Genomic DNA, 12,760 nt, shown 5'->3' with positions numbered 1-12,760 from the left:
CCACACACTCCCAACGTGGCTCAATGGCTTACGCACATGTGGCAGGTCCTCGCTATAAAGATCCTGTCTCACAGGATCACCCACATGGAAAAGAGTCACTCGCATCAGGCGACCCCTAGTACTACATCTATCGAGATTGAGGCACTCGTGCTTCACGCCCCCTAGGCTTAAGACCCTCTGGCTCTTCAATTGAATGTTAACGCCTTGTTTCCGCTGCCCGTCCTTGCTGTCTCTGGCCTGCACTCCCATGAATGGATCCCCAAGAGATATTCCCTGGAAACAGACAACTGTCTTAACCTGTACGCTAACTCCCCTTTTACTAGCGTGCTTTTATTTTTTTTCCAGGTTGTATTGTTGAATGTTTATTTTCTCCATTAGGCTGGCACGTTAGCTAGATTACTGGCAAGGCTCTTTTGGCCCTTGGTGATTCTGTCATAGTAATGGGGGTGTAAAATGGCTACACTGTGACAGGTGACCCCAGTGGGACATCATACTGGAATGGTGCAACCTTGAGGTAATCGGATGATGTGGCTTATTTACTGCGGTTCTTGTACACAAAAACTGTTAATAAAGAGACATTTAAAAGAACTTTAAAGAATGATAGTCGGTGGATAGATGAATGGATACTTGAGTGCAAAAAGGAGTGCCAAAGTACTTTTATGATGACCTACTGAGTGCCTAAACCTATCAGTGACACAAAAGGCACCACTTTCATTTATGAGCCAGACCTATTGCCATTGCGTGTTCCTTCTGTGCATGTGTTCTTTGTTCTACAGCACACATATGAAGAGCGAAATACCTTACAATCCAGTATTTGTACCGGAAGGCACTCCTTCCTGTACAAAAACTATATTTGCAATAACGCAGACACCCAAACATTATGGCGTAAGGGTGTCTGCGTTGGTACTCGCCAGCCAAAGGTGGTGCAGGGCCAGAAGAGAGCAGAACAGCAAAGTCTCTTAGTAAATGTGACGCTGTTCTGTTCTCTTCCCTTCCGTGCTGCAACTTTACTCGCTACGCTGTTGCATGATTTCGCTGTAAATTTGGCTTCTAATGTATTGCAGAAATCAATGGGGCATATTACCAAGGCAGGTGAAATGAAATTATCGCCGCTTTTGCGGCCGTTTTGGGCTGCAAAGCAACGATAATTTCATGGCCCTATTAACAAGCTGTCCCTAACAACAGTTAGCGACAGCTTTTAGGTGATAGCGAGCGGTTTTGGGGCCCACTTTGCATGTCAGCGATATTTATCCCTAATGACATGCAAAGTGGGCGTACCCAACCTGTTAGCAACTGAAAGCAGTCGCTAACATCGCTATCGCCTATTATCAACGTAGGCGTAGCGATTAAATAATTTGCGCTAAGTGCGAATATCACTGAAAACTAACGCCTGCTCAGACCACTTCTTAACCTGTATATCCAATGGGAGTTGGATATTCAGGTTAAGACCCTATTGGCGTTAATGCCTGAATATTGCTGGATTTCCAGCGATATTCACGCATTTCGCCGCTATCGCTGGATATTTTATCGCATTGGAGATAAACGTTGCTAATAGCACGTTATCTCTGCGATAAAATCCGGCGATGCGCGGCGATAAAATGTCGCTAAGCTTATTTTGCGATGAATATCGCTGGTTGTTGATAATATGCCCCAATGTTCCTATCCGGTTGAAAGTATTTGGAGTGACTTGGGGGCATATTATCAAAACAGGCGATAAAATTATCGCCGCTTTAGCGGCAGAAAACTGCAGCTAAAACAGAGATAATGGGCTTGATAATATGCTCTATGGTATTCCAATTGAAGCCCGTGTTAGATGTGAAGGATGTCTAACCTGAGCTTCAATTGGAATACCATAGAGCATATTATCAAGCCCATTATCGCCGTTTTAGTTGCAGTTTTCTGCCGCTAAAGTGGCAATATTTTTATCGCCTGTCTTGATAATATGCCCCTTGGAGCTTATTTTATTCACCAGTATACTTCACCCAAGGGTATTCTCTTAATTCACTTCACTAAGAGGCTGGGCCTGGAAATCTCCCTGATAGATTGCGTACAACTGGATCCAATTCCAAATCACAACTTTCATGCAGGAGTCCTACATGATTTTAAAAGAGTACTTACTTACAGTGAACTATGATTGCAAATGGTTAGTTTCTTTGGTCGCATTGGCCTCTGCTACACACTTGATGATAGGTGCTTAACTGTTGCTTTCCAACTCTTGTCCCGCCCCCCTCCCGCCTTCACACCTCCTTGGACAACCCGGCTTCAGTCTTTAAGGCTGCCATCTCATTCTGTCACAATAATCTGATACAAATTGCTATAATTGGTTATCATTAAATGTAAACATCAACAGTCAGTGGCAATCTTTTTATTAAACATTTTGCCATGTTTCCTTGAAATTGACAGTCACTTCCCTCAAGGTTCCTTCTGATGTTCAGGCCTCAGTTGGCCGCGATGATCTGGTCAGCCCAGGCCCTGAGCTCGGTGACGCGGGCGTAGACGCCAGGAGAGGATGGGGAGCAGGTATTGCTGCCCCAGGAGACGATGCCCACCAGGGTCCATGCACCATTCTCCTGGCACACAAGAGGGCCGCCAGAGTCTCCCTGGATGAGGAAAGAAACAGGAGTGAGTTAGCAAGTTATGCTCTCAATGCTCGCAAAGCCTATCGCCTCATTTGTAGAACCAGAAACCGTCAGCCTCCCATCGGTCCATGTCTGTCCATCTCAACAACTAGTCCTACCAGGCGCACTTGACACATTCGACTCACATACAACTCTATGGTAAACTTCCCACACCTGGGCCTACCCTTCTTGCTGGCAAATCATTATTTGCCGTGTTCACTTTGGCTGGCTCCATTTTGAAACAGTTTATAATCGGTGTTCATATCCTTACACATTAGGGATCAGCCAGCTTCCCTCACAAAGGTCTGCACTGGATTCTGTGATAGAGTTGGGCTTTCAGACCCAATGATTGCTTGAGTTTACTTTGATTACAATGTGCACACTGCAAAAGGTGTAGAGCGTAGGCACTGAAATGGAATACATACATGAAGATGGCATTTAGTATGACATGATCTTACATAATAAAGTTTAGCACCAGCTTATAGAGGCCAGATACCCAGGATACAAAGATCAAGTTGCAAAGTTGCATAGGATGCATAGGATACATAGACGATACAATGTACCTGGCCGGGTGCTATGGCTGGGCAGTGTAGAGTAATGGGACTGGGACGAAGAGGCAGTTGCAAGGCCTAATTTATTTTATTTGTATTTAATTTATTTATAAAGCGCTAACAATCATCCTAGGTAGGATATCACGGCGCTGAGGTTTGGTGCTGAGGGGTACGGTGACCGCATTGATTACTGATTATTCTGGTTTAGGGAAGAGTAGTGTCTTTAATTGTTTCCTAAATGATAAGAGACATTCTGTCAGTCTGAGATTGGGAGGTAGATCATTCCACTTGGTTGCAGCTAGATGAGAGAAAGCCCGCTCTCCCATCCTGACAGTCTTCACGTGGGTAGTGTTTGCTCTTCCTGAAGTTCTGGATCGAAGGTTCCTCGATGGTCTATGGAATTTGACTTTATTGTGTAGAATGGTAGGGCCTGTATTGTAAAGTACCTTGTGTGTGATACACAGTAATTTGAAGTTGGCTCTTTGTCGCATTGGGAGCCAATGTAGTTCTCGCATGCAACATGCAACTTAATAAACATTAAAATGACGATGCACAAACATATATGAGATTATTCAGTAAAACATGTCAGGAGAGGTATCGAGACAGCAAACAAGATCAAAAGGAAAAAGGGTGAAAAATAAATCGAGGGGCAGATTTACAGCAAAGTAACGCAGCACGGTGCAGCAAGTCATTTTGATGAGCCGTGCTGCGTTAGTTTGGAAAGCACAGAGATGCGATATATTTACAAGAATATGTCACATCTCTGTGCTTCCCCTCCGCTGGCGCACAAACTGCAGCCATGAGCCAGCGCAGGAACACTTGCACCATGGTGCAAGGATGCCTGCGTCGTGGGGAGATTGTTTTTGTGCAGGAAGGGACACCTTCCCGTACAAAAACAATCACAAGAGGCTTTTTCCTCTTTCAATGTGTGCTGTAGAATGCAGCGTGCATTGAAAGAGGAAAAAAGGAGGAGAAATTAAAACATTTCTCCTCGTTACGCCTCGCTACACCACCTCTAGGGTGGCATAGCATTCACACGCATCTCCAGATTTACGATTTCTCATAAATCTGCATGTGTCTTGTTCCATCAGTGTTGCGTGGGAACACCCATAGCAACAACCATGGATTGCCCCTTCCACACACAGTGCTGTGTGTGAAGGGGCCATATTTACAAGGAGAGGAAAAGTCACGCAGGGTGGCTTTTCCTCTCCATGTAAATTGGGAGGAGACCCCTGCGCCACCAGTACATCACGAAAAGTGTCGTAGTGGTGGCGCAGGGGGCTTGAAAATCTGTCCCACAGTGTTTAGAAAAGGTGAGTCTTGAAACTCATAACTGCCTCGGCGATGAAAAGCAGTGTGTTTTCACGGACAGCGTGTGTTCACGAGGCGAGGATCTGCCGCGCAGAATCCCCAGTCATATAATCAGGGCTGGAGGATCGAATCTGCGCAGTGAAGGTTCCTTGATGAGGTTATGGCATCGTTTTTTTCTGCAAATAATTGGGGATTGCACCTTTAATGTATTTGTGTGTTGGCTAGAACATCTTGGGGCAGATTTACAAGCGCCACTTTTGCATCACTTTTCACAGGTAAAAAGTGACGCAAAATTGGCGCAAGGGGCTTGTAAATCTGCCCCTTGTAATTCTTTCTCTTGCAGGCAGCCGGTGTAGACTTTTGAGGTGCCCTGCTAGAGGTGCATGTATTTTTCAGACCACGAATCAGTCACCCAAGAATGATTTGCACCGTACGGAGTGTTTTGTTTTGATTCGGTTGGCTGACTGGCAGCCAATGGCACAAAGCGTTGTCCATAGTTCAGGCAAAATTTCACCAATCCCCCACACACAGGATGATACTGGATAGAATGAATGGACGGGTCTGTCCTATAAATCAGACTTGATGGAATGAGCTTTTTTTAATTATTGAGTTTCCTTAACATAAAAAGTTTTAAAAAATAATCTACATCTGTTATAGCTAATGTTGATACATATACTACCAGTGACAGAGGCTGGCAAAATATATAGGGGCATCAAGAGCAACCAATCAGGTCTCTGCAGTGATGAAAGTGTAAAAACACCGTTACATCGAACAGACTACAACTAAAATGTCAGCTGTTTCCAACAACACTCACATTGTGTGCCTCTATTAGGACAGCGCAGTACGAAACGCAAAAAAGTCACTGGCGAGCTCACAAGCAACGTGACAGTATTTTAGAAAAATTGTAGCAGAGCCCGGATGTCTTTCAGTGGATTGGCAAGAGGTGACATTGAGTAATAAGAGCCCAACAGTCCATTGCAATATATCATGTCCAGCAACCACCTTTTAACCATAGGTGAACGACTCCTGCCAGTAGGAGCACCACCGATGCCCTTAGGAAGTTTAAATGTATAGCCCAGCAGCACCATGGGAGGAGCTTAATAGGTTTCGCCTGCACAGCGCTTGCACTGTGCTTGTGAAATCTCTTGTATTTACTATATCTTAAAAGGGGGCTCTTATCATTTCCCATAGCCAAATTATTGTGTTCATTCGTTTTTGAGTGGAATTTTTTTTTTTACGTCCCCTGGCTGCACACATTTATGATACTTCTACTAAAGCTGTTCAAACTGTTTGAGCCCCGTTTACTGTCAAGATAAGATCTCTTCCCACAGAAAAGGCAGACAGATTCTCGCACAGTATGCTGGGAGGCTTGCTTCTTAGGTTTTGCCTGCACAGTGCTTTCACTGTGCTTGAGAAATCTATTGTTTTTAATATAAACATAAAAGGGACATATATTCCACCTCCTCTCTTTCCTGGTTTCTTATTGCTTCCTGTGTGTGCCAATTACCTTTCCTTCATTTTTATTGGCTGTTGCATATTTTCCTGTATTTACCAATGTTTGTCATCTGTTTCTCTCATCAATTTCCTGCCGCTGAAATACTGGTAATATCCGCTTTGATGGAACTATAGTTTCATAAGGTTTTGCCTTTTACTCTTGCAGCATATTTATATAACAAGTTATCACACGGAGAGATTAAGTGATTTGTGATTTGCATAAAATCACAGGATGGTGCAGGGCGCCGCCGAGACTCGAACCGGTAACCCTAACTCTCGAGTCAGCAGCTCTAGCTGCTATGCCACATCCTCTCCACTACTGTGTAATCTGTCAGGGAGCTCTTTCCTTCTCCCGGACAATGATTGATTAAAACAAATCTTTATTCATTACAAAGGCGAAACCGATGCATTACCAATGCTTGTTTTTATTTAGTTGTAAAGGAGATGCTTTAGCCTTCGAACATTTGTGGCATTTCCTATTCATGCCTCAGTGCCTTTCTTTGCACTTTGTAGGCATTATCGGATAGATTTTTTCAACTTAAACTATTTGGTCATTGCAATCAAATTCTAAATGTTATAATAAACATTGAGCTTTAACAATACAGACAATATACAAGAACTAGGCAATATTTTCCTACTAAACAGACAGCCACAATTACAGTTACCTTGGAGAAAACAGAGTCATGATTTGAATGGTGCAGCAGTTGCAGTGGCACTGGGCCCAAAAATTGTCATAATTGCAGTTACCTTGAAAGGTTGTCAGAAATCCTCTAAACACCTAATATTGTTATTTTGTACTACTATACAGGCAGTCACAATTGCAGTTACCTTTCAGTGAAAAGGGGCTTGATTTAAATGGTGTAGCAGGTACAGTGGCACTGGGGCCAAAAGTTCTCATAACACCACTAAACACCAAATATTGCAGTATTTTACTACTACCCAGGCAGACACAAGTGCAGTTATCTTGCAGGCAACACAGACCTAATTTGAATAGTGCAGCAGGAGCAGTGGCACCAGACCCACAAGTTATCAGAACTCCTCCAAACACCTAGGGGCTTTTTTACAAGCCCTTTGTGCCACTGGGCCGCTGGTACAACCTCCTGCCACATATTTACAAGGATACATTAAGCCACCCTGCTTCCTTGTAAATATGGTCCCTTCTCACGCAACACTTTGTGTGAAAGGGGAGTGACATGGGTGTTGCTGTGGGTGTTCCCATACAACACCAAGGTATTCTGCAGCATTTCCAGATTCACGAGAATTTGTCAATCTGGAAATGCGTCAGAATGCTACGCAACCACAGGGAAGGCGTAGCTAGGAGATATGTTTAATTGTATCCTCGATTTTTCTTATTTCCAGGGGTGCTGTAATATGCAGCACACATAGGAAGAGTAAATCACCTCTTTTAATTGTTTTTGTTATTGTTTTTGTGCAGAACGGTACCCCTTCCTGCACAGCAACAATCTCCCCACAACACAGGCACCCTTGCACCATAGCGCAAGGAACCTGCATGGTGCATGGCCGCTGATGGTGCGCCAGCGCTGGGGAGCGCACAGGGATGCGTCATATTGTTGTAAATATGACCTATCCCTGTGTTTTGAATGTACTGCAGCATGGCGCAGCCAAAGGGCTTGTGGTGTTGTTAATGTTAATATATATTTATAAAGCACCAAATCACCAACGCTCTCTAAGCGCTAACACATTGACCCAGAACCCAAACGCCCCCTACTGCCAAACGATCAGACAAAGGTGGGGAAGGTTATCCAAATGCCTCAATAAACAGAATGGTCTTCAGCTCCCTCCTGAAAGGAAGTAGCGTTGATTCTCCATGTAGGCTCTCCGGTAGCTTATTCCAGAGCTGGGAAATTACTATGGAGTAAGACCGCCCTCCCAGCGTAGTTCTATTAAAGCGCGGACAAGTCAGCAAATTTCTCCCGGATGAGCGGAGACACCGACTAGGAGTGTACGGCTTCAGTCGATCTTTTATATAGCTGGGAGCTGCTCCGTACTGAGCTTTGTGTGCAATACACAGGCCATTTAACCTGACCCTCTGCTTAATTGGGAGCCAATGTAGTTGTTGTAGCAGGGGTGAGGCGCTAGTTTTACTTGGCATCTTAAAAATCAGACTTGCCACATCATTTAGTGTCACCTGGAGTTTCCCCAGGAGTTTCTCTGGGAGTCCAATGTAGACTGAGTTGTAATAATCCAGACGTGATAGAATTAATGCGGACACAATGGTACGCATGGTGGAAACTGACAGCAGGGGAACCAATTTCCTTAGTTGTCTCAGCAGATTCGCCCAGCTCCCTACAAATGCTGCTTCCTGATAATTCATTGTTAGCTTGGTATCTAACCGATGCCCAGGCTCTTCACAACTGGCACTGGTATCGGAGTGGTGCCACGCTCTTGTGGCCAGAAAAGGCTGGATAATGGGTTAGCCCCTGTGCTGTGGCACTTTCTTGAGGCCCCTAATATTGCAATTTTAAGCAGGCAGTCACAAATACAGTTATCTAGCAAGTGTCATGATTTCAATAGTGCAGCAGGTGAAGTGGCACCGGGAGCAGGGACCAAAGTTGTCATAACTCCACTAAACACTAAATATTAATATATTTTACAACTATACAGGCAGTCACAAGTGCAGTTATCTTTGAGGCACTAAGGTCACGATTTGAATGGTGCAGCCGGTGCAGTAGCACTAGGAAAAAAAAGTTCTAGGCACGCCACTAAACACCTAACATTGCTATATTTTACTACTAAACAGGCAGTCACAAGTGCAGCTACCTTGCAGGCAACAGGGTCATGATTTGAATGGTGCAGCAGGTGCAGGGGCACCAGAGCCAAAAGCTGTCAAGACTCCTGTAAACACCAGATCTTGCTATATTTTACGACTAAACAGCCAGTCAAAATGCAGTTATCTTGCAGGCACTAGGGGCATGATTTGAATGGTGCAGCAGATGCAGTGGCTCTAGGTCAAAAAGTTGTCAGAACTCCTTTCGAGTTACTGAGATGTATGTCATTCAGACTTCCTTGTTTCATGATTTTGTTTTGATGGGAACTTACAAAAAAGAGATTGGGGCTATCGGTGGACATCTATAGGTAAGAGAACAGCAAGGCTAGGGCCCATGCGTAGCACTGTAATGAATGAAGGGTCGCGGATGTGTAGTGCAGTGATGGTACCTTGAATCTGTCACGATTTCTCATTTTAACTCATTACTGTAAGAGAGTGGAAGCCCTAGGCCATGATGCTCTTTTACCTACAGATGTATTGTACCCACCAAAACTAAATCGTGAAACATAGGAAGTCTGTGTAACATGGATCTCAGCAACTCGAATGTGAGTCCCCTAGCAAAAAAGCTCCTCCCATGGTGCTGCTGGGCTATACGTTTAAACTTCCTAAGGGCATCCAGCACCTGGCATCGCGGCGCTCCTATGGGCAGGAGTCGTTCACCTGTGGTTAAAGGGTGGTTGCTCCAGTGGACAGTTGGGCTCTTATTACAGTTCTACGCATGGGCAGTGGGAGGGAAAGGGACATATATCTAGAAGGACAAAAGAAGCAGAAGACGAGCTCTCAAGTGACGTCATTTTACTTTGTGCTTTTAGTGCTTTTATTATGGCACTAGCATACTTATAAACATTGTTTGAGGAAAAAGAGGTTGAGTTTTTAAGTTTGAGAACCACTAATAAGTATAATGATGACAGAACTGGACATTACATCTCATGACCTTTGGCAAGATGATGACATCACAGGATTCAACGTTATGTGTTGAGTGACCCACATCGGAGAAAAGTGCCACAGGACTTCTGACCTAATGTCATCAGGAGAATTGAATGTTCTGCACCATTATGTAAGGGTGACTGCTTTGGCGCTAGGAAGCCAAAAGGGCACCAGCGCGAGGGAAAAGGCAGGAATGCGCCGTATTTACTTAAATAACACGCATTTCTGCGCTTTCTCTGCCATGCTGACCCTTGATTTTTCCAACATGGATAGTGTGACTTCTAGAGGCACAAAATGACTCAAAACCTGCAAGAAGACGATGCATTGCTGGTTCTGTTTGGGTTAGTAGTACCACGTCGTACGCAAAGAGCAGTATTGGCTCTTTGTTTATTTTTGTTATGTCTAGATCAAGGTTCGTTAACGCTTTTACAACATCATTTATATAGCAGTTAAATAAAGTTGGTGCTAACCTGCAACCTTGCTTAATGCCCTGTTCTATTGGGATCTCTGCAGTGAATTCACCCCTTGTGCTGTATTTTTCCTGAGTGGTAATCTCAAAATGTATCATAACTAGCAGATCAAGGGGCATGTTATCAAGGACGGTGTTAAAATTATTGCTGGTTTAGCGGCAGAAAACTGCTCCTAAAGCGGCGATAATGGGCTTGATAATATGCCCTGGAGAATTCCAATAGAAACCCATGTTCACACTAGAACACGGACTTCTATTGGAATTTCCACGGGCATATTTTCAAGCCCATTATCGCCGCTTTAGTGACAGTTCCTGCCGCTGAAGCGGCAATAATTTTTAACACCGTTCTTGATAATATGCCCCTTAGTGACTTATGGGGGACACCCTGTTGCTTTAGAATTTGCCATACAATGGAATAGTTAACGCTGTCAAATGCCATTTGAAGATCAATAAATACCAAGTATAAGGAAGATTTTAAATGGGAAATGGATTTTGAGCAAATGAGATTTCATCTCATTATTTGGTCCACTGTGCTCTGGCTCATCCTGAAGCCTGCTTGATATGGAAGTAGTAGATCTTTTTCAGTCAACCACTGGTCTAGGAGAGATATCAACAATTTTCCAAAGATTTTTCTGACTCCATCAAGCAGTGAGATTGCCTAATAGTTTTCCAGTTGTCTCTCGGCCCCTTGTCATATAATGGGACAATTGCTGATTTTTTTTCCAAGAAGATGTAATGTCTTCATGAAGCCAGATGTTTTTAAATCACCTAGTCAGTGCAGTTGACCATAAATGTAAGTGGTTTTCAGAAAACATCTGTTAGGAATTTTTCTGGGCCAGCTGCTTTACGCAGTTTTTGGGCTCGAATCGCTTGAACAACTTAATATTTAGTGGATTCGTTGATTTGCCTCGGGTTTAAATAATATAAAGGAGCGCCTGTTGGATCATCTGACAGAATGCAGAAATTTGGCAAATTAACCAGGGTTCTTAAGCGGGCTGTATTTTGATGTACGAGTTTCCAATTCACGCTCATATGTACACTCCTATTTGCCTTTGAATCAAAATATCTGAAAATGTTTTTCAATTCCTTTGATACATTTCAAAGGGATATTGACCTTTAGGTGATCCTGGTTTTGAATGACTTGACCATTGGTTATTAATAGGAGTTTTACACCTGTGTTCGGATAAAGGATTGCATAATGGTTGAACCCGGTTTGTGGGCTTATGTTCAGCTCTAGGTTCCTTGCAGGGTCCTCACTACCAAACAAGTAGTAGCCTACCTCCGAAATCAGTGGGGTCGGCAAATATGCAACGTTGCGCGTAATCCCAGCTGGGATACCCAATTGATACAAATCTGAGAGTATCAATTCTCTACTGGGGATAAATGTATGAAAAGATCCAGGGAACTATCATCTCCTCTAACATATACTCAATGATTTCCAAGCTATCTTGCAAGCAGTAATGCCATTAAACCATGACCAGGGACATTAAAATTCCCCTTGTTCTTTTACTTAATTTCATGCTAACTTAGTAACGTAGCAGACATACCTATGTGAATAATTTGTATGACCTTCTTTAGGGTGGAAGATTTGCAGGGCATAGTTCCTCTGTGTATGTACTCTCAGCTGAGTGCCAGGGAGCCGATGCCCACAGATGGCATTTGACCAAACCCTAGAGTATTTTACACCCAAGCTTAGGGTTTGAGGATCAATCATTCCCATATCGGTGCTGGAGTTGGTGAAATAACTTCCATGTCTGACATAGTTAGGGGCCAGATTTAGCAACACTTTGCAGGGGTGCAAAGTCAACGAAAGCGACACAAACTGGTGCAAAGTGTTGATTTGGGATTTACTATCCAGTGCAAAACTTTTTGCATTACTTTTCATCAAAGGCCGTACCCAGGGGAAGTGCATGGGCATGCCCACTCTGTCACCTTTGGTTTTTGGCACAACACCCTATCTGCTAACGATGGAAATTGGGATTGTGCGCTAAACCGGACTTCTCCTCAGGGCAGACACAAAATTGGAGGAATGCTTTTACTCCTTCAAACTTTTCAGACTTTGCACATGTTCTGTGTGGGAATAGTTTTAACGTTATCTAGGCATAGCATTTCTACTTGAAGGGTCCCTTTCTGTACACATCCTCTGAAAGACTCACAAACACACCTTTGTACTATGGTGCAAAGGTGTGTGCATGGCCCTAGGCAGCCTGTATGTGTGCCAGTGCATGGGAAGAGAGTAGCAGCATCTATCTTAGTACATGTATTGCAGTCTTGCTCTCGTCCAATCATGCAAAGAGCAGGGTAACCTGAAATATCAGCAAATGTGGTCCTTAGAGCCATAAGATACACTTCTTCTGATTTGTATTCCCCTCATGACTGCTCGTGCCTTTTCATAACCTTTGCAGATTTCATTGTATATTAGGGTGATGCAATAAAAAGAAGGAAAACACTTTTAATCTAAATATTACTATTATTTTTAAAAGGAGAAATGCGACTTTCATCCCAAAATGTATGCAATGTTTAGCCTGTGGACACTGACGCTTGGAGGATGAGCCGCAGCAAGTTTCGGACCCAATTAAATTTGACCACCATTAGACTGGAC

The 12,760-nt window shown here is 43.6% G+C and overlaps 1 protein-coding gene across 1 annotated transcript in view; it reads right to left on the bottom strand.

Annotated features, from left to right (window-relative positions):
• Positions 1–2,350: 2,350 nt before the first annotated feature.
• Positions 2,351–12,760, bottom strand: part of LOC147677584 (chymotrypsinogen 2-like) — a 44,262-nt gene continuing 33,852 nt past the window's right edge. Inside the window, exon 7 of the mRNA XM_086945243.1 lies at positions 2,351–2,600. Within this exon, the coding sequence (XP_086801369.1) occupies positions 2,439–2,600 (162 nt within the window). The 3' untranslated portion in view covers positions 2,351–2,438. The remainder of the gene's footprint in view (positions 2,601–12,760) is intronic.

The sequence above is a fragment of the Lissotriton vulgaris genome, chromosome 12 (genome assembly GCF_964263255.1).
Source record: "Lissotriton vulgaris chromosome 12, aLisVul1.2, whole genome shotgun sequence".
In the NCBI taxonomy this organism is placed as follows: Eukaryota; Metazoa; Chordata; class Amphibia; order Caudata; family Salamandridae; genus Lissotriton; species Lissotriton vulgaris.
The sequence above is the reverse complement of the archived record's forward strand: the minus strand, read 5'-3'. Positions and strand labels throughout refer to the sequence as shown.